Below are 27908 nucleotides of genomic sequence, written 5' to 3'. Positions count from 1 at the left end.
TCAGAACATTTAACATTATGTATTGCTGTGTTCCTTTTGCATCAAGAGATAACTAGCAAGACTAGCACACATTTTAATTTCCCTATTAGTATTAATGGTATTTCTATAAAAGTAATACTGTAATTACTCTTTAAAAATCCTGACCTTTTCCAGATATTACCTGTCTGTTCTGTATTTTGGAAGTGAATCTACCACTACTACGGAAGTATTGTTTTCTACCAAAGAAAACATTTTTCATAGACAAATGTTTTATAACAGCTAAGGGAATATGTTTAAGGCAAGGGTAAGCAATGCAATGTTTATGGGCACTAATGTGTCCCCGACACCTTGCTTGATACCAATCAAGATATGGCACTCCTTCCAACATTTTTCTAAAAGTTCATTTATATTCTTTTACTGGCAGCTAAGATTGCTTCAAAGTAAGCAGAGCCTCTAGCTGCATCCAGCTTACTTTCCCATGCATGCCTCTGGTCAAGTTACTTGCCTTCTGTAACAGGCCATGCTTTGCAACCATCTTAGGGTTGCACCCAGAACTGTTTCTATATTTTTATTTATTTATTAAAACATTTTTATGCTGCCCCATTCGCCGAAACCTCGGGGCGGCTTACAACAATAAATTAAAATAACATTTTAAAATATATACATTAAAATACAAATATATGATATAAAACATACAATATAAAACAAGCCGCCCTGGCCAGATAAAATTCAATAATATGAACATTTAAAATACTGCTTAAATAAAAAGGTCTTCGCCTGGCACCGAAAAACAAATAACGACGGCGCCAGGCGGACCTCTCTGGGGAGCGCATTCCACAACTTAGGCGCCACCGCTGAGAAAGCCCTCCTCCGAGTACCCACCCTCCTAATTTCTTCCACGGAGGGCTCCCGGAGAAGGGCCTCTCCCGCCGATCTCAGGGGGCGGCAGGGCATATATGGATGTAAGCGCTCCTTCAGGTAACCAGGACCCAAGCCTTTTAGGGCTTTATAGGTCATCACCAACACCTTGAATTGGGCCTGGACTTCAATGGGAAGCCAGTGAAGCTGACGGAGAACTGGAGTCATGTGAACATAACGTCCAGTCCCCGTCAGCAGCCTGGCAGCTCTATTTTGAACCAATTGAAGTATCCGGACCGTCTTCAAGGGGAGCCCCACGTAGAGCGCGTTACAGAAGTCAAGACGGGAAGTCACCAACGCATGTGTCACTGTCGCAAGGCAGTCGTTCTCCAGATAGGGGCGCAGCTGATGAATCAGCCGAAGCTGGAGGAAAGCGCTCCTCGCCACTGCTGTTACCTGAGCTTCCAGTGAAAGCTCCGGGTCGAGGAGCACTCCCAAGCTGCGGACCTTGTCCCTAAGAGGGAGTGCAACCCCGTTCAGGACAAGGTTCAATTCACCCTCTCCGAAGCCCGATCCGCCAACCAACAGGACCTCCGTCTTGTCTGGATTGAGCTTCAGTTTATTGGCCCTCATCCAGCCCATTACCTCAGCCAGGCACCGGTTCAGCACAGCCACTGCCTCACCTGGATTGGTGGAAAACGAGAGGTAGAGCTGGGTATCATCAGCGTACTGATGGTTCCGCAGCCCACACCTCCTGATGACCTCTCCCAGCGGTTTCATGTATATGTTGAACAGCAAAGGGGACAAAATGGACCCCTGTGGTACTCCATGGCATAGCTGCCATGGCGCAGAGCCATAGTCCCCCAGCACCACCTTCTGGAATCGGCCGTTGAGATAGGAGCGGAACCACTGCAAAGCAGTGCCTCCGACCCCCAATCCCGCAAGCCTATCCAGAAGGATACCATGGTCGATGGTATAGAAAGCCGCTGAGAGGTCCAGAAGAACCAACAGGGACGCACTCCCCCTGTCCTTCTCCCTGCACAGGTCATCGTACAGGGCGACCAAGGCAGATTCAGTACCGTACCCGGGTCTGAAGCCGGACTGCAATGGGTCCAGATAATCAGTTTCATCCAAGAATGCTTGGAGTTGTCCCGCCACCACCCGCTCTAACACCTTGCCCAGAAACAGGATGTTGGCCACTGGTCTATAATTAGTGGCCATCTCTGGATCCAGTGACGCCTTCTTCAGGACCGGTCGGACTACCGCCTCCTTTAAAGGGACAGGCACCCGACCCTCCCTCAGAGAAGCGTTAACCACTTCCAAGATCCAGGTTCCAATCCCGTGCTTGGAATCATTTATTAACCAAGACGGGCAAGGGTCCAAAAGGCAAGTGGTTGGACGTACTCGCCCAAGCACCTTGTCCACGTCATCGGGCCGCAGTAACTGAAATTCATCCAATAAATCTGGACCAGACGGCAGCGTTGGTGTCTCCTTCGAAACCTCTGAATCAATAGTGGTGTCCAGCTCATGACGAATCTGAGCGATTTGCTCCCTGAAATGCCTGGCGAAGTCGTCACAGCGGGCCTTTGAGGGTGGAATCAGGTCTTCCTTCGGACCTGGACGAACCAGGCCTTGCACCACTTGAAAGAGCTCCGCCGGACGGCATTGTGAGGAGGCAATGGAAGCGGAAAAGAATCTCTTTTTTGCCGCCCTCACCGCCACAGCATAGGCCCGATAGTGGTTTCTTAAGTGTGTTTGGTCAGATTTCCTCCACCTACGCTCTAGTCATCTCCCAACCTGCTTCATCGCCCTCAATTCAGGAGTATACCAAGGGGAAGAGCGGGCTGTGCCCAGTGGGAGAGGACACTTAGGAGCGATCGTGTCTACAGCCCTGGTCATCTCCCCATTCCACAGTTCGACCAGAGCCTCGACAGGAGCACCCGTCTTGTCAGCCGGAAACTCCCCCAGGGCCTTCAGGAATCCTTCCGGATCCATCCGGCTCCGGGGACGGACCCACACAATCGGGTCCCCACCCTTACAGAGGGAGAAGTCGCTCTCGAGCACAAACCTCACCAGGAAGTGATCTGACCATGACAGGGGAGTCAAGCATAAATTACTCACCCTCAGACCACCCTCTTCCTGCCCCGTCGAGAAAACCAGGTCCAGAGTGTGTCCCCGTTCATGGGTCGGGCCGGTGACATGTTGAGACAGCCCCATCGCCGTCATGGAGGCCATGAAGTCCTGAGCCGCCCCGGTCAGACTAGCCTCGGCATGGAGATTGAAGTCCCCCAGGACCAACATCCTGGGGGTCCTCAACACCAGGTCCGAGACAGTCTCCGTCAGCTCAGGCAGGGAGACTGTTGGGCAGAAGGGTGCACGGTACACCAACAGAATCCCAGTCTGTCTCAGTTGCCCAACACCAAGTAGAGACACTCCAGCCTTGGTCTCGAAGGGACAGGAAGTCCCATGAGATAGATGGAGGCTCGGTAAACCAAAGTGACCCCCCCCTCCCCTCCCCTCCGGCCGTGAGCAGTGCTGGACCAAATACCCGGGCAGGCACACTTGGGAGAGGGCAACATCCCCCCCCTCCCACCCAGGTCTCCGTTATGCAGACCAGGTCGGCCCCCTCATCCACAATCAGATCCTGGATGAGGGCAGATTTGTTATTGACCGACCTGGCATTAAGCAACAGCACCGTCAGGCCCGAGGGGCGACTGACGAGACTCCCTGGCACCCTCTGGCTGGGAGCAAAACCAGAAGTAGGGACAGGTGTCAGCCATCTGTCCCTCCTTCTTCTATGCGGACACGTTAAGCTCCCACCGCTGTTACGTCCATTGCCCCTAACCACCTCAATGGCGGCACCGGTGCGCTCCCCAGGAAACATAAGCTGCAGCATGGCCAGGGACGACTCCATAAAACGATTTAAAATACTATTAAAAAAAAATGCGCCAGTAGGCCCAAAAAACTGCCAACCCATGGTTTAATGCACTATATCTTTCCCATCTTCTCCAAAAATACTGGACTTACAATTCACAATTTTAACCATGGACAGCAAATTTGCATTTAAAACGAACACAAGAGGGTCTGGGCCACCATCTTCTAGCTGCTGCATCACTGATATATGGGATGGTTTTTCTTCTACAGCATAATCTAAAAGGAAAACAGCAGTCAAATTACTGTACAGTTTTCTATACAATTTTGCAATAACGTATTCTAATATTTAAGCTTCATAAAATTTTGCATCTTATTCAAATAAATGGGTGACATTTTTTAAAATCATGACCAAATTTTCAAAATTTCACTGGGATTAGATAACTTTTGAAAAAGTATTTTATCAGTCATATCCACAACAATACCAATAGTGGACTTGTTAAAAGTCAAATATTTGATTTAATTTTCTGAATACTGTTCTCTAGTCTAGAAAAGTAAACATAGTAAAAAGCCTATGAGAGCTGTTTCATGGGCCAATCCGAAGACTTCCTAAGCATTAATTTGATGATGCAGCAGGAAATTTTATCTAAGTATGTCTTTTAGAAACTCAAACATTGCATTTTAGGTTAAGCTCTTGTTTCCCTTTCTAGGATAAAGACTTAACTTGAATTCACAACTGCACTCAGATCAAGAAATAGTTGCATACTGTTCCTTGTTTTGTATGAAAACTACTCAGCCAACCAACAACTCTTCAAATTTGCCCTCCACCCAAAAAATGCTTTGCAATAAAATCCCTGTATTAGTTCAGGAAGACAGTTAACATAGGTGTTAGGCTCTAAAGAGCTGTGCAACTAAGTCTCTGAGTTCCAGAGGGTTTGGAATTAATTTTCTTGCAGTATTTCTTGTCATATGGAGTCAAACTGAATTTTAAAAAGCAGTTTGCGCTACAGAATGGAAGGCTGTCAAACTGTTCAAAGAAAAAGTGTCAGAACTTCCACTAGGCCAAAGCAAGCCCACTGCTTTAGACTAAACAACTCTTTTAGCCTTGACCACAACTTCCAAACTAGTTTTCCTTCTGCTCTGAAATTTCAGTATCTCCCAATATGCAACAATAGCAAGTGACTTACTGTTTTGGGTTAAAAAAAAAGACTGGAGTTTCTGTTGGGACAACCAGCCTGAATACTCAAAAGAAGCCATGGGGCCAATGTATCTGGATGATTTGCTCACAGACACATTCCTGTGGTACCCCTGTGGTACCCCTGCCAATCAAGGCTTCAGTAACCACCATGATGGATGAAAAACAGGTTTTTTGTCCAAGTGGAGCAGTTTACTTTTTCCCACGGAAGCAACTGAGAATCCTTTATTTCTATAAGAAAATACTACATCACTGGGGAACGATCTTAGCTTGCTCCCCAGCACAGGTGACATGCCCCACTGAGAATCCAGCCTCCTTGCCCTTTGGTTTGTTCCAGGGTCCTGACAGAATATGATGGGATGCTGAAACTTAGTTTTTGGTTCCATTGAATAGTAGAATATAGTAGAACAAACAGAAAAGATTTAAGAAAGGTGAATTATTATGCTGAAACATTTCTGCAAACAAATATCCCAGATGAATGTCATTTTTATTATTTTAACTTCATGGTTTTTTGAAAAAATGCAACTGTCAGGAATGCTACTGTCTGCTGCTTTCAAGGGCCCTAGGTGAGTCCACACAACATGTCAAGGCATGCTGTGAATAAGCTATGTAGTATGGGTTGCCCTTCTCATCAGAAGGTCATTTTGTTCAAAGTGTTTGGGCCGGCATGTATCCCTGTGAAAAAACAACAAAGAACCAGGTCTTTGTTTTAAAAAAAGCTGGAGTTTTGTCACCTAACTATCCAAATGCTGGTTCATATTAAAAGGGGAGTGGCTCACACTTTTTTAGATTCCCAAGCAGCTAGAGTCTCAGAATCAAGCGGAAAAATAAAGAGTATTCTTATAAGAGTTTCCTAGGATAGTCAAGACAGTATCCTCCCTGCCCCCACCCCGAAAAAAGGATTTTGCCATGATGGAGGTTTAAATCCAGTCACCCCTTTTGAGAACACAAACAACTGGCACCTTGGCTTTGGCCTGACAGCTCATCTTTTAACAGCCTTTTGAATAGTAGTTCTAAATATAGAGTGCTACCACAGAATTACCACTTGTAAGAGATTAACAGATACTTACACCTCCATTAGGCTTCACACCCACTGTTACTCAAGACTACTTGACCTTGACCTAGCAGAGATTTGGGTTTCAATATGGGTCATTAAATGATGTACTATAATTTCTTAAACCCATTTACAGATAAGCTATAATTTAGCCCTCACCTCCTTTTACACCAGTAGAAATGAGAATTGGAGGAAGCCCATCTTCCGGAATAAGATTCATTGCACTGCCTACTGGACTTCCAACCTGAGTTATACTTCTTGAAAATGCCAGTGTGTTTTCCGTCTGAAAAAAATGACACGATGTAAATATCTAACTTGATATACCCTAAGCTTTTCTTTTTAAACACAAGATACAAGAGTAATCTGTTTTATAGATGCTACTCTTCTACCACAGATAAACACAAGCACCTATTTTTTTCCAATATATGTTTATGTATGCAAGTGTGATTGAGACATTCCATGAATGCAGTTCTTCTCATAGAACAGCATACTGGAATATGGGTTGTGAGGAGATTTTTTGCTAATTTCTCATTCTCCCTGCTGCTCCTCACCTTTCCCCGTGTTGTTCTGAAGAGTCCTTAAGCCTTTTAGAGCAGGTTTGGGGTTTTTTTGGGGGGGTGCTTCAGCAGGCCCCCTCTACTGGATCTAAGTCTCTTCCACAATCAGAAGGAATCCTTCTATTTGTGGAAACACATGTTTGGATCCAAATCATGTTTTATATTGTCAATCATTTACATCACATACTACAATAATGAATGCATTTGTGTTCTCTTTGAATTGTCCAACATACTGTTTAGTAAATCTGGGCATTTTTCTCACCTCTGCTGGTGAAGAGCTGTTGCTCATGGGCTTGCTTGGATCATGGGACACTGCTAGTGCTCCAGTGGATGTTGTTCCACACACTGTCAATTTGGCTGCATCAGCAACTTCTCCATTGGGTAAGATGCCATCAGCAAACCAAACACGTCTTTGTTCTCTAGGCTGAGCCACTAGGGATAGTGATGAGAAAGATTTCACAAAAAACACACATGCATGTTAAGGTGGAAATAGCTGAATTTTATATATTAAAAAGAGATACATAAATTTGTTGAGTTGCAAATTAGAATAGAAGAGGTAGTGACATGGAAGCAGAAGTGCTTCCAAGGCCACAGACAAAAGCCATATCATTTGCTGATTCTAGTGCAACATTCCCACATTGTTGTTTTCTTAATCAGCTTGTCTCTTTGCAGCAAAAATAGCAAGCAAAGTGCAGGCTCTGCAAACAGTTCTTCTCAATGTGTTCATGTTACTACTTTGGATTGCAGCCCAAGTAAACACTAATCTGCAGCTTTAAACACCTTTGGAATGCAGAAGTACATTTATGCTTATCTCTCTCTCACACACACGCACACACTCACCCCTAAACAATTCCATGTGGTCAATCACAATTTGGATTTTGTGAATACTCTCCACTATCCAAGGCAAACTGAGAGGCTGAGATAATAGAGAATTGAGTACAGATTTGATACGTTATCTTCTACACCAAGCCCAAAACTTTACCCATTGAATTAAACTATTTCACGAACAGGTAAAACCAATATGATCAGCCAGGGAGATAACAACTATTCAAAAATCCCTACCTTCTGCACCTGGATGCTTTAAGACTCCCACAGGTACCATAACAGTAGGTGGTGGGGAGTTCAGAGCTCCAGAAGCCTGGGCTTGCTGCAAGGGAGGAATGGTAGAACAATACTCAGCAGGATTGTTAGGATTAGGACTTTGGCTTGAGGCACTCATCATGTTCTCCCAGGCTTGTGCTAAGGAAACACGAAATACAAAATAGCCATTGGTTACCAGTCTCCATACAGAATATATACATGCAGATACAGCAATTCTAGGAATTCCCTACCAGGTCAATGTCTTTTCCTTATTTATTACCAAAATAAAAGGGAAGTCAGTACAACAGAAAATAAACCCTTTAGGCTGTAGCAAATACCAGTTGCATCAATGCAACCAAAACACAGTTTGCTGCATCCAGCTTTCAGTCAGAAAGGTATTGAACATATCTATGGTTTTCTGAACTAGACTGATGTACAAAGTATGGCTGAATCATGAATCATGATTAGAACTTTAATTTGTGTTGATCTTCAAAGCCTCTACAGAAGTTTTGTTCTAAAATGCAGAGACTAACAATAGAGAAGCTATGATCCAGCAGCTACCAGATTATTTTCCCCCTTCAACAACTATGAAAAGGTTTGTGTTAACAAAGCTTTCCATTCCACAACTAAACATTTCTTGATATTTTGATCCAATCTAACTGTTGTGGCCCAAACACTTGCTTTGGTTACACTAATTGAAATAGCAATCTATAGATGGCAAGGTGGACACATCAACCCCATATGCCTAATAAAATCCTTTCAGGCTCACTATTTCTCTTTATCAGCAATACTAGGACAGGATAGTTCCTATAGCTCTTTAGATGTGTGGCAGAGAATGGAGGTGGCTCCCAGCATCAGAGCAAGTTGGGAAACATGTTTACCTGCGCCAGAAACTCATGACCCTCTGCTCAGGAAAGCATAGCACTAGGCTTTCACTCTTGAACAAAGCCCAAAAGCAAAAAATAATGATAAGGCCTATAACAATCAGAGAGTGTGATGCTGATGGGCAGCTCTCAAACAAATTCAGTTAATAAATAGCAATTAATCAAATATAACGACAAAGGTTGCTTAGGACCAGATCTGATGTAACTTTTGTTGTTACTGAAAAAGTATTTTTCCCCAAATACGGATTCAGCCTAAGGCTTCACATGATACATATCTGAAAAGAAGATACATAAATGTTTGTAAGTCCTGAGTACTCTTTGTCCAGTTGGACCTAAGTGGCATGAAAAATATCTGAAAAAGATGAACTTCACTTCTCTTTATAAACTAAAGTAGCTACTGTTTGGAATGAACATAAACAAAGGAAGTATCAGGAACTGTATGGAAATATGCACTCATATATGAGTGCTAGGACACACACAAACTCCCACCTCCATTTAACAGGCACGCCAATAAGTTACCAACTGCATAATCACTACTTCTACTGCATTAGCATTCTGAGAAAAGAATGATAAGGAACTTGCTGCACTGTATCAAAGGAAACTGAAACACCGAGATAACTGAGTGAATTAGATGATATGGATGATCTGACAAGTGACAAGAAAGATGTTACTACACTATTGTTGTTGTTAGTCACAAAGTCGTGTCCAACCCATCACGACCCCATGGACAACATTCCTCCAGGCCTTCCTGTCCTCCACCATCCCCCGGAGTCCACTCAAGCTCACGCCAACTGCTTCAGTGACTCCATCTAGCCACCTCATTCTCTGCCATCCCCGTCTTCTTTTGCCATCTATTGTTCCCAGCATTAGGCTCTTCTCCAGGGAGTCCTTCCTTCTCATTAGGTGGCCAAAGTATTTGAGTTTCATCTTCAGGATCTGGCCTTCTAAAGAGCAGTCAGGGTTGGTTTCCTCTAGCATTGACCGGTTTGATCGCCTTGCGGTCCAAGGAACTCGCAGGAGTCTCCTCCAGCACCACAATTCAAAGGCCTCAATCCTTTCGCCCTCAGCCTTCCTTATGGTCCAGCTTACACAGCCATACATTGCAACTGGAAAAACCATGGCCTTGACTATACGCACTTTTGTTGGCAGGGTGATGTCTCTGCTTTTTAGTATGCTCTCTAGATTTGCCATAGCTTGCCTCCCCAGTGGCGTCTTTTAATTTCTTGGCTGCAGTCCCCGTCTGAGGTGATCTTGGAGCCCAGGAAAATAAAATCTGTCACTACCTCCATTTCTTCCCCATCTATTTGCCAGGAAGTGAAAGAACTGGATGCCATGATCTTAGTTTTCTTAATGTTGAGTTTCAAGCCAACTTTTGCGCTCTCTTCCTTCACCCTCATCAAGAGGCTCTTTAGTTCCTCTTCACTTTTTGCCATGAGAGTGGTATCATCTGCATATCTGAGGTTGTTGATATTTCTCCCAGCAATCTTAATTCCAACTGGTGATTCATCCAGCCCTGCCTTTCTCATGTTGTGCTCTGCATACAAGTTAAATAGGCAGGGCGACAGTATACAGCCTTGCCGAACTCCTTTCTCAATTTTGAACCAATCAGTGGTTCCGTGTCCAGTTCTCACTGTTGCTTCTTGACCCACATATAGATTTCTCAAGAGACAAAGAAGATGGTCTGGTACTCCCATCTCTTTAAGAACTTGCCACAATTTGTTATGATCCACACAATCAAAGGCTTTAGCATAGTCAATGAAGCAGAAGTAGATGTTTTTCTGGAACGCCCTAGCTTTCTCTATGATCCAGTGTATGTTGGCAGTCTGATCTCTAGTTCCTCTCCCTCTTCGAAATCCTGCCTGTACTTCTGGAAGTTCTTGGTCCACATACTGCTGGAGCCTAGCTTGTAGGATTTTGAGCATAACTTTGCTAGCATGTGAAATGAGTGCAATGGTGCGGTAGTTTGAACATTCTTTGGCATTGCCCTTCTTTGGGACTGGAATGTAAACTGACCTTTTCCAATCCTGTGGCCACTGTTGAGTTTTCCAAATTTGCTGGCATATTGAGTGCAGCACTTTTACTGCATCGTCTCTTAGGATTTTGAATAGCTCAGCTGGAATGCTGTCACCTCCACTAGCTTCGTTGTTGCTCAGACTAAGGCCCATTTGACTTCACATTCCAGGATGTCTGGCTCAAGCTCAGTGACCACCCCATCATGGTTATCAGGGACATTAAGTTCTTCTGTATAATCTTGCCACCTCTTCTTAATCTCTTCTGCCTCTGCTAGGTCCCTGCCATTTTGGTCCTTTATCATGCCCATCTTTGCATGAAACGTTCCCTACATATCCCCAATTTTCTTGAAGAGATCTCTGGTCCTCCCTATTCTATTGTTTTTTTCTATTTCTTTGCACTGTTCATTTAAGAAGGCATTCTTATCTCTTCTAGCTATTCTCTGGAATTTTGCATTCAATTGGGTGTATCTTTCTCTTTCTCCCTTGCCTTTCGCGCTTCCCTTCTTTCCTCAGCTATTTGTAAAGCTTCCTCAGACAGTCATTTTGCTTTCTTGCATTTCTTTTTCTTTGGGATGGTTAGTTGCTGCCTCTTGTACAATGTTGCAAACCTCCATCCATAGTTCTTCAGGCATTCTGTCTATCAGATCTAATTCCTTAAATCTATTTGTCACCTCTACTGTATATTCATCAGGGATATGATTTAGGTCATACCTGAGTGACCTAGTGCTTTCCCCTACTTTCTTCAATTTAAGCCTAAATTTTGCAACAAAAAGCTCATGATCTGAGCCACAGTCAGCTCCTGGTCTAGTTTTTACTGACTGTATAGACTCTATACGGTCTATACAGAAGCTCTATACAGAGCTTCTCTATCTTTGGCTGCAGAGCACATAGTCAATCTGACTTCTGTGTTGGTAATGTCCATGTGTAGAGTCGTCTCTTGGGATGTCAGAAGAGTGTGTTTGCTATGACCACGTATTCTCTTGACAAAATTCTACCAGCCTGTGCCCTGCTTCATTTTGTACTCCAAGGCCAAACTTGCCTGTTATTCCGGTTATCTTTTGGTTTCCTACTTTAGCTTCCAATCCCCCATGATGATAAGGACATCATTTTTTGGTGTTAATTCTAGAAGGTGTTGTAGGCCTTCATAAAACTGGTCAACTTCAGCCTCTTAAGCACCGGTGGTTGGGGCATAGACTTGGGACTATTGTGATGCTGAATGGTTTTCCCTGGATTCGAACTGAGATCATTCTGTCATTTTGGAGATTGTATCCCAGTACTGCTTTTCCTACTCTTTAATTGACTATGAAGGCTACTCCATTTCTTCTGAGGGATTCTTGCCTCAGTATACCTGATGGTCATCTGAATTAAATTCACCCATTCCTGTCCATTTTAGTTCCCTGATTCCTAAGATGTCGATGTACAGTCTTGTCATCTCTTGTTTGACCACGTCCAGCTTGCCTTGATTCATGGATCTTACATTCCAGGTTCCTACGGAGTATAGATCTTTGCAGCATTGGACTCTCCTTTCACCACCAGATACATTGGCAACTGAGTGTCCTTTCAGCTTTGACCCAGTCACTTCATTCTTTCTGGCGCTACTAGTACTAGCCCTCCGCTCTTCCCCAGTAGCATACTGGACACCTTCCGACCTGAGGGGCTCATCTTCCGGCATCATATCTTTTTGCCTTTTGGTACTGTCCATGGGGTTTTCATGGCAAAGATACTGGAGTGGGTTGCCATTTCCTTCTCCAGTGGATCACGTTTTGTCAGAGCTCTCTGCTATGACCTGTCCATCTTGGGTGGCCCTGCATGGTATAGCGCATAGCTTCATTGAGCTACATTAGCCCCTTCGCCACAACAAGGCAGTGATCCATGAAGGAGTACTACACTATTAGGCACTTTAAATTTAGCAGTGCAGAACAGATTCAAGTCACAATCTAAAACCTCTCAGAACTCTGTTATAAAATCTCAAACCACGCAGATCTCTGTTACAATTTTGCTCATTAGCACTAGTGAGTAATGGAACAGAAATTCCTTTTAGAGGAAATCTTGTAGTTCAATGCACTTCATTAGATCTCTTCAGCGAAGCACTCTCGGGTTTCATCCTTCCAAACACTACCCCAATGTATTATTTAATTGACCTAATGGAGTCAGCTAAGCTTTACTACAAAAGCATGAACCTTTCACAATATACATTCAGAACATCCAGAAGAGATGTTACTTCCCCCACAGATTAGAGAGTAACATTCCCTGTCCTCCAAAAAAGTTAATGTCACCTCAGTCACTACTTCATGTATAGCTGTAGTAAACTCACCCTCTACTGACATATTTGTATCAGCTTATAGACAGAATATTGATAAGTAATGCTTTAAATAGAACTTATTAATACAGCAGTAATCCTTTTCCAAAACACAATACACAATTTAGACACCATTTAAAAAATATCCCTGCACTTACATATTCTACCTTTTAGGCCAAGCAAAATTTTGAGGCCTCAAAACTAAGGAATGAGACAAAACATGTCTAGTGCTATGGTAAAGGACACTGTTTTACATAAATCATTTATTCCCCTTGATCTTCTAGGTCACAAAAGCAGATTTTGAAACAAATTGTCTGTTCAAATGAGTTTTTCCAACCAGGATCACCATTAAATTGCAAAGAATACACTTGACTGTTTTAGCAACCAATTACTGGTTCATGAGTTTCATGGATTCTAACCAGAGAAAACAAGTTCAAGACAATTGTACTAAAGTCCTTTGCTATAATAAAATTCTGCTGTGATCCATATACAGTGGTGCCTTGTATCTCAAACAACCCTAAGTTTGAATCATCCAGAGTTTGAACATTAGAGTTGAAATAAAATAGCTTTGCAGTTCAAAAGTGCTTCTAAGTTCACTGTGACGAAGTGAAAAAAATGCAGTCTCTGCAGAAACGTCATCTGTTGTGTGCCCAAATTGTATCTCACTGGAAAAGGATCTCCATGTCTTACCAGCGCATGTCTTTTCAATCTTTTGAGTGCCTTTTCCATCTTCTCAGTGCCTTTTCTATCTTCTCCATGCCTTTAGAGTGTGTGCCTTTTCTCAGTGCTTTTTCAGTGCCTTTTCAGCATGTGTCTTTTTGATCTTTTCAGTGCCTTTTCTTACTTTATTTTTTGGTGTGTGTGTGTCCTACATACCAAAATGCGTACAGTTTAGGGCCTGGGAATGGATTAAATCTATTCTTTCTAAACTTTCTATTATTTTTAATGGGGAACACTGCTTCAGACTTTCAGAGTTCACACGGCCTCCTGAAATGAATTAAGTTCAAACTACAAGGCACCACTGTACACGCAAATCTCCCAAGTGCGCACACTAGGGCTTGCTAATTTTCTCCTATGAATCAGGAATTAAAGAAATTTAAGAAGTTCAAGGCTGTCCTACAGCTGCACCATTAACACTAGATTGCGATTATTTTTCTATGAAAGTAATTTATTAAAATACTTCCCAGTTAAAATTTTCAATAGGTAGCACCAACACCCTGACTCACACACACAAATAGCTCTGTCTAAAAATGGCAGTGGGCCTTACTTTTCATTCCATATTACTTACCATTCATCAGCACCGAGTGGCAAATTACACACACTCTTGCTTCCTTTCTGTCCATATATATCAGTTTGCATTTTAGACTACAGCAGGCTGCACAGAAGACCTTAAGCAAAACAGGAAAAATATAATGAGACACTTGGCACTCTCTGACGATTAAGATAATTCAAACAGATTGAGTTACATAACTATATAGCTAAAACTAACCAGTCCTGTAATTCTTCAGGAAAAAATGCTTCAGCATGCAAAGCAAAATTAGATGCTTAGACCAAGCTGAAAATTATTACACACGTTTCAAACTGAATAGTGACATTAGCTCTTGACTGACATGTCAAGGGAATGGTCAAATTCCAATTGATAAAATGTATCTTTCAACAGTTAACTGGTCCTTGCTTGTTTCACCCCCACTGGTGCTATGCAATAGGATAGTAGAGGAGAGAAAAAAAGTACAAGAGACACAAACCTATTTTACAGCAAATGGGGATGAGCTATAACTGATCTAAAAACAGCCTTATTTATTTTATTTGTTGGGTATTTTTACCCCATCCAATACGTTGCGGGTCTTTGGATGGCTTCCAGATGTGTTCAACACACATTCTTGTGTTGAACATATTCTTTGATTATATTCAAAAAGTCTAAGTATTCACTCAGGTTAATTTTACGAGTGAGCATTGATTGCCAAATATAAAAATCTTACTATCTTGATCATCCTGATCACTTTGACACATCATAAAAAGCCAGAAAAGTTGTACTTAAGCAAAATAGCAGTGTGATGTCTGTATGTACTCTTTAATAGCTACTCAGTTTTCTTGAGTAATGAGGTCAACATTTTACAGGTCTCACGGCCACAAAGACTCATACTTGTACTTTTTATTTTTAAAGAGGCAAGTACACACAAGCACAGAAAACATCCATCCAAAAGCTGCTGCATAATAAAGTAGAACTTACTACTGACTTTGCAATATAAGAAATTAGCTAACAGCCTATTCTGTATAAATTTTACCAACATTCTAAAATTTACCAGAAAATTTAAAACACCCTAATAATATAGCAACATTTTAATTATTCTATGACGTGCCTACATTCACCAGGGTGGTGGAGTCAGTTGTGGAATATCAACAACCCCCATTGTAAAATAAAACTCTAGGCACATTCACATGCCACACTAAGCCATCCTGTAAATATATTATGCTGCATAGGCTCTTTGTAGTGCCCCATGGGTATCAAAGCATCCTTCCCAGCAGAACCCATCTTGTCTCCCCCTACCCACTACCCCTGTTCATTTGCTGCTTTAAACAAAGAAGAACTTCAAAAATGTCCATGGACCCAGAAAATTTCAGAAATGTGCTTCCTGGCTTTGCAGAAGTGTGTTCTTACAGCTACCCGATATGTATACTGTTGCCTGGTCAATATGCTTGTGTATTTCAATTATCATAAAAGGAGCTCTGAAGTGGACTAAGTAACATACTTGAAAATTAACAAGGCAAGACAGTATAGACTGAACCAACTGCAGTACTGTCAACTGAAAAACACCACAGGGTGCGGGGGGGAGTGGAAGTCAGAAACCATGGTAATAGTAGGTTCACTGAAAGAAGAGTGTGATATCTCCCTCTTAGTAATTTCAGCATCTCATTTTTGTATCAGAATTGAACTGATATGTCTCAGTACCCTCTTCCTGTTCAACAAATCCCCAAACCGCTATTATTTTTATTCATTTATATCTCACCTTTTTTTCCTCTTATGAGGAACTCAGAGACTTACTTAGCTCTATTTTATTCTCACAACACAACCCGGTAAGATAGGTTAGGCTGAGAATGAGTTACTGACCCAATCCCCCCCCCCCCCACCAGCTGAATGGGGACTAGAGCCCAGATCTCCCAGGTCCCCAGTCCACACTGGCTCTCTACTATTCCAGAAAGGTGAGATACCAATTCTTTCATGGCTCCTTTATGGAGGAGTTACTGCTGTGATCACAATTGTTAAAAATTAATAAAAATGCAGGAATAAATGCAAAGTTTGGGAAGTAAAGCAGGGGAATTCTACATAAACCTAAGGTCAGGGGGAAAAACTGTAGGGCGTGGCTGACCTGTACCCCAGTTGAAGGCCTGGATCTCTAGCTCCTGAAAATGTAGGCCTTGTTTGGCCTGTCTAAAATGAAGCCCTCATTAGCTTTTCCTGGACCCACCTGAGTATCTTCATAGTGGGGGGGGGGGGCACTCTCTTGGCCTGATAAGATGGGTCAAAAGACTGATGACCCCTCTATGTTCATCTCCTTGAACCAACTCCTTATTGGCCCTGCTAAGCATATGCTTTTTGGCTGATCTCCCCCAATAAACTTTGCCTGCTATGCTACTGTAAACATGTACTCTGCATGGGCTAGCCATTTCCCGAAGCTCTTGTTTGGACTGTTTCAAGGAGGCTCCACTGACCCCATCTGATGGAAGCCTACCTTGCAGGGGTTGCTGTGTAAGTGACTTGCTAGCTAGCTTATTTGTATTTTGTTGTAACAATAAAAGGGTCTCCTTGTAAGTACACCTGTAAGCTGGCATATTCACTTCCTTGGGATCACAAGAACCGCTGGTCAAGGCAATACACAGGGCAAATCTGCACACATGCCTTAAATGCTTCATTTCTGCAGGTATGAGAACTTCATTTACTTCCCAGTCATTATATTTGGATATATTTTCCACTCCAAAAAAATATCAAAAATATTCACAAAAATTAAAGCAAAATTTATACAGGTGGAAGGTAAAGGGAAGCCATAGTGGATAGCATCCTTAAGTGCAAAACAATTTTCAAAAATTAAACATAAAACAAATCAATTTGAAACACACACACAAAGCATATACCATTTCAATGGTTAAAGAAGGCTAGGCCTTTTAGTAAAAGTAGGAATTCAACTGAAAGAAGAAAGCATGAGAACTTGTCAGTAAATAATATGGCTAACAGCTACATAAAATTACATTTTAGCCTTGACAAAACTACACAGGGCTGTATAGTTTTCAAATCTTTTCTTCATCCGAATTTATTTTCTTCTAAGATGGAAACAGTTTACAAGTATGCATTTTGGACTAGGCCTCAAGCTATCATATCATATATTTATTACTGCGTTTGTATGTATGCAATTCAATTCTCCAAGTGATGAATCTTATGCACCAGCTATGCACAAGAGGGAGCTACTCCCAAGGTTTGCAAAACTACAAAAAATCAACTAATACAATCCTAAGGAGGCAAACTCAAGAATAGCCCAATGAAGTGTGAATGTGCTTGATGGGCATAAAATGTTGACTGACTGAGGGAAAACTGCAAGGGTAGAGGAATGGAATGGAGCACCATGGAGTATCCAACAGCAGCATTCTAAAATGCAGTATTCTGCTACAGTTTCCACACCTATCTTATTTTACATTTTATTTTGAGCTAATATATAAAAACATTAAAACACATTCATTTTTTGAGGAAATAGGTCTGCCATATTGTTGCGAACTGCCCAGAAAGCTTAGGCTATTGGATGGTCCAGAAATAAATAAATAAATAAATAAATAAATAAAGTGGTTGCATCAGATAACAAACTTCGGCATACTTTTAGTTGAAATCTTAATTTAATTGCATACAGAGCACATGAATAGATTTTGGCCTGGTTATCTGAGCCAAGACAAAATTTATTCCAGACACATGGACAGAAAAGCTTTTCCAAAATAATAGTTTTCTTTAAACTACATATAACTTATATGCAGGCAGTTGGACCATATTTTATGGGCATGTAATTATTATGAACCTGTTTACAGATGTAAAAGGACAACAGGTTGCTGCTGTTGTCGTTTTACATCTACATCCTACATTTCTTCCTCTTGCAAGGTCCCCATGGTGGCTTCCTACTCTCCATTTTATCCTTACAACACCACTGTGAGGTAGGTTAAGCTGAGAGTCTGTAACTTGCCCAAAGTCACACAGTGAGCATCGTGGTTAAGTCCAATGCTCTAACCACTAGGCCAAACGAGCATGCATGGAATAATTACACAAATCAGTGCTTTACATATGATCCACACTGTGTCTTTTTGGATGTCAAAACATCCTTCCCAACAGTTACTTTTCTAGGAATTCTGGTACTGCTTTTTCATAATACTGACATGCTCAATGTATGCAAACATGCGCAAACCAGTTTTTCAGGAGCTTTTTTTTTTTTTGGCTAGCCCAGCTAAAAACTCCCATTGGTCAAGATTGCCTCCTTCTCTTCCCATGCCAATCAGGCAAGGAGGACAGGCAAGGAATATGCACTGTTAGACCTGAAGGCACTCCACATACCTACAGGCAACAGGGACCAAATACTTCCTAACTTTTCCAGTAGGAGAGGTAAAGCAATGTGTGCTATTGCTGTGTGGGACATTATCAGGCGCCAGTGTTCTTCAGACACCAGTGACCAAAAACATCACTTGGTTTTCTCTCAGGGACTCTTCCCAAATGCCTCCTAGAATGAAAAGGCTTACCATAACATACCTGTTGTAACCAGCAAACACATCCTCGGGTATTGAATAATGGTGATAAGGCACTTTCATTAATGAAAACTGGGAATATATATCTGAGTCCAGCATATAGATTAACAAATACGAGTAACGCAATAATTTATGTAAGCTGGCTTTCCACACATGGGTAAAATTTTTATATACCACAAATCTTACTATGTAAGAAATTCTTTAATTTCTGGCAACATTTGAATTTTATCTTTGCAAAAATGAGGATTCCAACATTTTTCCCTTGCTTGCTTTCAGAAATCCTAAAGCAAACTCTGGATCCAAACCCTAACCATAACATAACCATTAGACTCTTATCTGAAGGTTGACAAAGTTCTTCTCCTATACTTCTTGAGACTCTAAACATGCAGACAGTGTGACTTCATCAAGACAGTTTTTTTCTCTCACCTGCCTTTCCTTCCCAAAGATGCTGCTTTTTGTGACATCTTACCTGATGAAGAGATCTTTTCATTGGCTTAATATAGCTCAATATAGCTATTCTACCAATTCCTTATTTTCATACACATACTCTACACAGAATAATAATTATTGCTTTTAATAGTAACCCTTTACTCTCAATAACTATTAAAAATGCAAGTATGAGATTTATATGTTTTATAAGAAAACCTGCAAACATTTTGAGGAAAAAAACATTAAAAGCTCCTGTGAGCTAGATATGACTAATCAACTATTTTAGTCCTGGGCCATTACTTCTATCATTTATGAGAATTTATCATTAAAAATAAACTTACCTTTCCACAGGCTCTGCAATGGTGTCGCCTTTTAGTGAATGTAAATCTGGCCTCACATTTCATGCAGTTTGGTGCTTGAGAATCTGGGACCCAAACTGGAGCCACTTCGCCTAATGTAGTAAATGGCTTTCTAGTAGGAACTCCAAACTGACCAGCTCCAAGATCATTGTCAGGATTGTCCGAGGCTGCTGCAAGGCACAAGCTACTTGAAATCCCAGACTCAAACTCTTCTGAATGCTCCACACCAGTATCTGTCACCAAGGCATTCAGGGATGTTTCATCAGAAAATACATTTGCTGCTATGTTTTCACCTATTTTTGCTTTTCCAGATATATCATTTTTATTTTTACTGATACCTCCACAGTTTGGGGGAACCGTGTCATTTTGTAAATGGTCTGATAATGGCTTTGGGATTTGCAGTTTAAGATTCGTAGGTTGTTTGGGTCGGGCACCACCAAAAGGAACACTAAGTGGTTGCAGGTTAGCTGCTGTACTTTGTGATGCTTGACTTGGTTCAGATGATACCTGACTGCAGAGATTATGTAAATATTTTTTTTTAATTGAGTCACCAGTGCAGTTCAAAATGACTCCACTCCTGTCTGTGGCTTCATTTCCTCTTTGTTCATAAGTATTACTATAACATTCTGATTTGCTCTCCTCTATCTCCTTTTCCTCAGTTACAGAGTCTTCCTTGGAGGGTAAAGTCTTTGGAATATGAGCAAGAATTGGGTTCTGTATTCCATAGGAATCACAATTGGGCAGGCCACTTGATGCTGATGTATCCATGACATCAGTGAGACAGGAGTCTTCAAGCTCCTCTAAAGTGGTCCCCTTCAAGTCAAGACTTGCTTCTGTCATTCCATCATGGCTTTCTTCAGTATTATTACTTGCTTCCTCATCCTTTGCTGTATGCAACTGAGCTTCATTGTCCTCATTTGTTTGCCTATTACTCCTTTCATTTTGTTTAGTCAATTCCCCATTTGTCATCTCCTGAGAGTCTGATAAACAAACTGCCATACTGAACAATTCAGTTGTGTTGAGAACTTTCTCGCATTTGTCAGTTTCATTTTCAACAGTGCTAACATCCTGAGAGGCCAAATGTTCACCAGAATGTTCACAAGAATTGTCACTTCCAAATGTATTCAGCTGACAAGTTTCAGAGAGCTTGGGTATCCCTGACGCAAATTGGTGGGCTGTTTGTTCTACTACAGAAGCCTCTGTGGAACAATCACCACTGTGTGGTCTAGGTAAACAGTTTTTAGTTCCTAGTTCTGTCATCTGAGCAGCAGCATCTGTATCAAAACCCTCATCTGATGCACATCTTTCTTGTACTTTCATGCCAGGGTCAAGTGGTCTCTGCAAGGAAACTGCATTTATTCCTGCTGTTGCAGTTTCTGAGAAATTAGAGTCTTTATTTGTACTATCCTTGTCCTTTACCAGAGAACAAGAATTTTCACTGAACAGACCATCTGAAGTGGCAACAATACAATGATGAACAGAATCTTCTTCCACATGCAGCTTCTTTGCTTGTACAGCTTCTTTTTCAGTATCAGTATCTTTCTCAGTGGACCCATTTACAGTAACATCCAAGTGATTAATTTGTTCAGTTTCGTTATCCAGTGTAAAGCTAACGGTATCCATTATAGGGGGAATGCTGTAAGTTTTACAGTCCAACAGATCACTTTGCAAAGGTTTTTTGTCACAGTTATGCATGACCGCTACAACCAGAACATTTTTCCCCTCTGGTAAACTATCTAAACTGCCACATTTTTTTTCTTCTTCACCCACTGCATTACACTGAGCATTCTGATTACTATTACTCTTAACTAGCTGATCATCTGTTGCTGCTTGATCATCAATCCACATGTTTGGGCTTTCTTCGCTCATATTAAGATTCTTTCCGTTAGAACAACAATCCCCTCCACCTACTGATGCAGCAACTAAATGAGACAAGGAGAAGGCCTTTAATTTCTGTGGACATTCATTAGGAATTGTGGCTTCGTTCACATTGGCTAGAGCTGGGTTAAAAGACAGCCGATGAGAAGGAGGATCTAGGATCTGATTCCACTTAGCATCCAACAGTGTAGGTGAAATAGCCTCATCTGAAAAATAAGTTATCTAAATCAGTATGCAAAAAATTTAGCACAACTATGTTACTTGTGTTTTCTATAGGTTCTACATTTTCTTTATTAAAGTTACTTTTGAAAAGAAATGCATAGATGTCAGACTATGTATACTTAGCTGAAAATTATTTATCAGGAGTTGAAAATGAAGTTTCGATTTGATAGCCTACATGTTTAGATACAAATGACAGCTAAAAAATCAGCTTAAGTCATAGCAGGTAAAGCCAATGTATTGGATAATTTATATAGTTCTTTGTATAATATTCAATTATAACTATTTATTTATTTAAAGTTTTATATGTCATCCAATACTAAAGTCTCTGGACAGCTTACAAAAAACAAAACCAAAAAAAAAAAAAACCACCCCAAAAAACAAATCTCGCATATATAACAAACAACATACTGCATCTGAAAAATAATGATAAAATCAAAGATAAAACCAGTTAACTGTTAAAATATTGGGAAAATAAAATAAATGTGCAGTATTTATTATAAATTCATTAATAGCTATGAATGCGTATTCACTGAATAAGCAGACTAATGAAATGTGAAACAGTTTATAATCTCAGTAACTTATGAATGATCATAGTATCTGTAAACATTATACCTGATTATTAAACATAAGAGCAAACTCATCAAATATTTAAATAAGTATTTACATAATTTAAACAACAGCCTTTATGACAATAATTAATAATCTAACATACAGGCAGGCTACTTGAACGACTTCCTTCCGTTCATTTTTGTCTATTTAATAATTTAAGTTGTCAAAAGAGTTCTGCCTAGCATGCTTATTTTCTTTTGAGAACATATTTGATGGCTGAAGCTTCAATCCTGCATGCACTTACCTGGGACCCAGTCCCTGTAAAGTCAATATGGCTTTACTTCAAATTAGAAGTGTACAGGATTGTACAGTTAGCATTTCTGACACATCTTAGGTAATCCATTACCAATTTCATTTTACTGCATGATTATATGCTTACTTAATGCAATCAGTATGATGCCACTTGAGCATCATCAGGGTAATATACATCTGTAGAAATAGATTTTCCATGCCGTTGGCATAAATATGGTTTTTGATTATCAATGTACAGTTTTTGGCATAGTTGCCAAAACTTTGTGACGCACATTCAAACATGGACAGGCTGCAAAAAAGAAAGTTTGCTTACAGTTATTGGAGCCCTCCCTCCTGTTCATTAGTACCAGGCCAAACCCATCACCCCCAGTCCAAGATGCTGTTATTCACTGCAATAAGAATGCCCTTTTCCAAGGCAAATAGTAACTGGAGGGTGTAAGTCAATGATATTGCAGTTTGCAGAGAAACAGTCAGCCTCCCTGCAATCAAGAGTGCATTGTGCAGTCCATCCTAATCTACGCTCCTACTACTTTTTTATGATGTATGAAATGCAAACACAGATTTCTTGTGTAATATCAATGGACTTTTAGTCTTCCATATCTTCAACAGTGCCATAAATATCAAGATTTTGGCAAAGTGTACCCAAGGGCTATTATCCACACACAGCAAAACCAGTCAAAGCAATCTTCCTAAAAGTATTGTTCTACGTACGTACTTGTCAATTTGCAGTTCTGTTTCACTTTGAGGAAAAAAGACTGGCACTTTAAGAACTGTTTGTTGTGGTTTTGATCAGGGAAACTTTAATGTACAGGGAGTCACAGCAGTCAAACAAAGAAACAAAACTGGATAAAAGGGCTAGGCTCACCCCACTAAGCTACCTGTTGCTGCTGCTGAGTTCTGCATGCTTGGGGAAAGGTAGCAAAAAAATATGAGACTGGAGACCATGACGGAAAGAACTGGAGATCTCTTCTGTCTTCACTGTTTTTCTTCTTGGCACACATAAATCAATAGCAGTAGCAGCAAAGCAATTCTACAGAATGTTCACTCTCAAACACAGTGCTCACACTGTGCCTCTGCTTACAAGCTTCTGTTCTCTTTCTCTCTCCAACAGCTCTTCCCCTACCACTTGCCTTTCAGGCTTCTGCTATACTTTCTCCTTTGACACATATTGTTACCAGACATTATAAATGCTTTTTGCATTAACATCTTTTAGCACTGTAAGAGGAAAAAACAGATGGGAAGCAATTGGTCTTACAAGGTATTACCACAAGTCAACCATATTTTTGTTATTGAAAGAAAAACTACTCTATGACCAAGCCCTAACAATTAACACTAGTCAAACAAAAGGATAAATTTTAACCCCCCAAAAGAGTACCAAAAAAGGACAAATTAACAGCACTTACATAGTTCCAGTTTTATTAAATACCAAAAACTGAATTTCATAGAGGCATGAAGTTTGTTGCCACAATGTGTCTGCTTAGCTGCCTTTACAAAGGATTAGCCTAATTTGTGGAAGAGAATGCCATCAACAGTAATAAGGAACCACCAGGTTCAGAAGTATATATCTCACTATCAATTGTTGGAAAGCCAAAGCAGATGCAAGCTATTGCCTTCATATTCTATTTATGGGCTTCCCAGAGGCACCTGGCTGGCCAGTGTGGAAAACAAGATGTTGAACTTGATTAACCTTTTGCCTAATCCCAGCACAGATCTATTTAGATTCGTATACTTCCAATGTTACTATTTTCATATACCAGAATGCCCTAGTTCCACAAACGGTAATATGAAAAAGGTTTTATCTCTTTATAAATACATACATCCTGCCCATGCTAACATCTTTATTATAAAAGGAACTTGTAAGAGCATTTTGATGTATTAGGTGTTTTTTGTTGTCACTTTGATGGTCTATCCCTCCCAGCTTTCATAAGATTATTTACAATATATTTAAACATAAATAGCTATGAAACAGCCACAACTACCAGCAGCTTAAAGATGCAACCAGAAGAAACAAAGTTTGTATTGCATAGTTTAAGCAGATCAACATTTAAAAGAACCTGAAACCATGTATACCCTTTAAGAAAAAAAACATCTTGAACAAGCTGCATTTTTAACACCAGCTTAAAGTACTGTGAAGAGGCCAAGCACAATTCAATTAGAAATGAAGTATAATATTGGAGCAATTCTTGATTCACCTACCAAGACAGTTAATAAAGACATCAGTCACATGATTAAATAAACTATCTAATATTAGTGATTTGTGTTTTTACTAAAACAGATGCAAAACTGCATATAGTAAAAACACAGTTTTTAAAACTTATTACATTTCTATACTAATACCTTAAGCATTCTGGACACTTCATAACAATTACAACCATAACATAGTTAACAACAATTACTTTTGCTTCCCCATTCCTCGCTCTGCAGTGTAGAATCTATACATATGCACAGTATGCACAATGAGTTCACAATGTCTCCCTCAAGTAATCTGTATAAGATCACATCACATGTAATATCTGTTTCTATATTAAACTTTGAAACCCAGTTATTTATTATTCAGGGTTTGTTTTATTCTGGCACTAATAAAATAGTACTAATTAATTTTACTATTAATTAGTACAGAAGCATATTACTTAAATGCTCAGCCCCATGGAAACCCCTCTAGCCCCATGAAAACGTTACAAATGGTTTGAGGACACTGCTGAATGATACAAGTACAGGCTGGTGGAGATAGGACTGAGAGGAAAGCAACCCGCCCCCTCCACCAAGATCCCTACACCACAACACAGCCTCTCTCAGTCAGCAGAATCGCCAGACCCTCTGTGTAACATTTTTCAAAGGACTGTCATGGAAAAGAGGTAGGAAAATCCACTTCCTTAAGCCTCGTTGTACATGCCTATATCTAAATCCAAATCAATATTCATTCAATGTTAGCTGGCCATTAACTAGACTGTATTTGGGCAATTCTAGAATTTCAAGATTAAAAGTGGGCAATTAATCCATGGGTCTAAACCTGTTCAGTGTCCTTTTCCAATTTTTTCCTAGGAAGTACATAGATGGCAGCTACAATGGAATAGAAAATACAAATACAACTAGAGCCACAGATAATCTTCAGCCCTGTCAAAAGTTACTTACCTTCATTTTGTTCAAACTCATCTAAAACCTTATCAAGGTTATAAGCTTCTGCCTGGAAATAGTTCTCCATTTGTCAGGAAATGCTACCCAGCTCCTTGTCTGAACCTGTCAAGTAGACAGCCAGTTACAAACTTCTGAATATTCTGAAGTTTGAGTGCAACTTTTAGACTACTCCCAACCTTAACATTTAAACCAGCTTGTAATTGTTTTCAATAAAAATTCAAGAGCATGTTACAGTATTTCAAAAGTCAGGTGATAAAACCATGTTAGTTCCGATTCCTTATTTCCTCATCAGTATGAATCAGTCAGATACAAATTAAATTTGATAACTTTTGCAATTAATACATAACTGCTTAAGTTTGATTTAAATGCTGGTTACTTATTTTTCTTTAAAAAATTATTTGGGGGGAGATTTATATAACCAGTTACTTTTAAAAGCAGCCAATTAAATATGAGTTAGTTGATACTGCCAATATTTGTATATAAAGTTCAAAAGCTGACTAAAAGCAATAGAAAGTGGATTATTAATAGAAAAATATTAAAATAAATATGATTTTACATTTGACATAAAAACATAGATTCCATTGAAGATAAAGATAAAGACACAAAGTTAGGGTACAAACTAATATGAATACCAATAACCATCCAAACTCTGAGCTTTATAGGCATCCTATGAAGGGAGCAAAGATTGCCTTTGCACTTGCTCTGCAAAACACTTAAACGGCTTAAATGACATCCAAGTTTTGTATCTTAGAGTGCAAGGAGGAAGAACTGAGGCATGACCTGGATACTTCATATTGTAACAACACCTGGCTCCTCCTTTCCTCTAGGATACCCAAAAAAGCCTCTCTGAGGTTGCTGATATGACCTCAAAACTGCAGCTCAAGTGCAAGGAGGGGGTAGTGCTGGCTGTGAGGGCAGGGAGAGGGTTGTTCTGAGTTCAGAGTCCCAGCTCCAACTGTGGATCAAGTTTCCAAGGTGAGAAATGGGGTTTCAAAAAATCCTATGCCTCTCTAGATTTAGTCAAGCAGCCATAGGATTTTATTTCTCAGAGAAATTGTCGTGTCAGCTAAGGCTATTGGCATAGTGCTAGGATTTTTATTAGCTCAACATAATGTAAGTTAGCCATTGCACCCACTAGATACTGCCCAGTAACATCTATTAGGTGGATATATTTATATAAATACAATTGTGTATGTGTTGTAGGGGAAGAACCCAAAGGTGCATGAATGCACACAACAGTAAATAGATGGAGCTATGTCACTGCAAATATATTATATTACAACAACACAGAGACATTCCTAGCTTTAACATGGCAAGTGAAATTTGCTTTTATAGTTTTCACTTTTATGGATCAGGACAAGTTCAGCCATCCAGCTAACTGGAGACATAATGCCCATCATGATAATCCTTCTTAGCAATAAGTCACAATGGGCTGGTTATTATGCAAACAAATAGTCAAATAAAGGCCAGCTAAACAGCCAGTGTGTTCTTGGTCTCTTCTCTCTCCTTTGATACTCCCACAGGTAACCCAGGGGATAACATGGCAAGACTGACTTGTCTCTCCTCTCCCTGCTGTGCTTATAACCATTTTCCTCTCACTATATCTTTTTCTCTTTTTACTCCTTTCACCCCACCAGAAATCACAAAAGCCAGCTTGATAGTCAACCTTCAGAATCTCGCCTGTCAGTGGATATTTATTTTTGGGGGGGCCCAATGATATTATGCAAATATGTAAAAATTATTTTAGTCATTCCTGCATAAATGCAGAGGTTTACAGTTGCACAAATGCTAGAAATTGAATCCTTGGCTAGGGCAACATGGACCAATGCTCAAGTTGTAGCAGGTATCAGCCCTAGATAAAGCCCCAAAGAGGCTCCAAATAGTTCCCCACCACCACCCATTTTTGGTTTCTTTTGACAGTTCTTAAAAGTTAGCTGCTAAGAAAAACCAATGCCGTAATTTTTTCTCATGAAAATGGAATGGAATATGATTCCATGAAATATGAATATGGAATATGATTCCATATTCCATGAAAATGGAATATGATTTACACCCCCCCCCTTTTTCACACCAATGTCCTGAGGGTAAGGCACAATTTGTACTTTTTCCTAGGTACTAGAGTCTAGGAACTCAGGAAAGAGCAAAAGTGCTTACCATATACTTTTTCTGGGGAAAGAATTTTGTCGGGTTACTAGCTAGGATCCCCTTTAAAAGGGTGTTTTGACAGGACAAGGGGGTTTTGGCTGGGACAAATATAATCTCAAAGATAATTTTCAAGTGCAAAGGCTCAGATATTTTAATTTACTACATTTTAAACAAATTATTTTTTATTGTAAATCTTATTGGAGGACTCCATGCATTAAGAGTAAACCTGATATTGCCAAATGAAGGAACAAAACTAAACCTTGCTATATTTTCATTTCATTTCAGATTCCAAGCACTTCAATTAATTGAAAAAATGAT

At 40.3% G+C, this 27908-nt stretch overlaps 1 protein-coding gene across 7 annotated transcripts in view; it reads right to left on the bottom strand.

Annotated features, from left to right (window-relative positions):
* The window catches only part of ZFYVE9 (zinc finger FYVE-type containing 9), a 60481-nt gene that overhangs the window by 14337 nt on the left and 18236 nt on the right, over positions 1 to 27908 (bottom strand). For 5 of the 7 annotated variants that reach the window (XM_044429912.1, XM_044429910.1, XM_044429915.1 and 2 more), the window contains exons 3-9: positions 25443 to 25547; positions 19332 to 21433; positions 14078 to 14177; positions 7577 to 7753; positions 6777 to 6946; positions 6117 to 6240; positions 3865 to 3987 (exon numbers count right to left, since the gene is read on the bottom strand). In XM_044429912.1, the coding sequence (XP_044285847.1) occupies positions 3865 to 3987; positions 6117 to 6240; positions 6777 to 6946; positions 7577 to 7753; positions 14078 to 14177; positions 19332 to 21433; positions 25443 to 25512 (2866 nt within the window). In that variant the 5' untranslated portion in view covers positions 25513 to 25547. Of the gene's footprint in view, positions 1 to 3864; positions 3988 to 6116; positions 6241 to 6776; positions 6947 to 7576; positions 7754 to 14077; positions 14178 to 19331; positions 27579 to 27908 lie in introns of those variants that run through there. The other 2 variants (XM_044429917.1, XM_044429916.1) reach the window with 2 other exon arrangements.

This window comes from Varanus komodoensis, unplaced genomic scaffold, assembly GCF_004798865.1.
Source record: "Varanus komodoensis strain SLA01 unplaced genomic scaffold, ASM479886v1 scaffold20_1, whole genome shotgun sequence".
In the NCBI taxonomy this organism is placed as follows: domain Eukaryota; kingdom Metazoa; phylum Chordata; class Lepidosauria; order Squamata; family Varanidae; genus Varanus; species Varanus komodoensis.
Note: the sequence above shows the minus strand (reverse complement) of the source record. Positions and strands in the feature narration are given on the sequence as shown.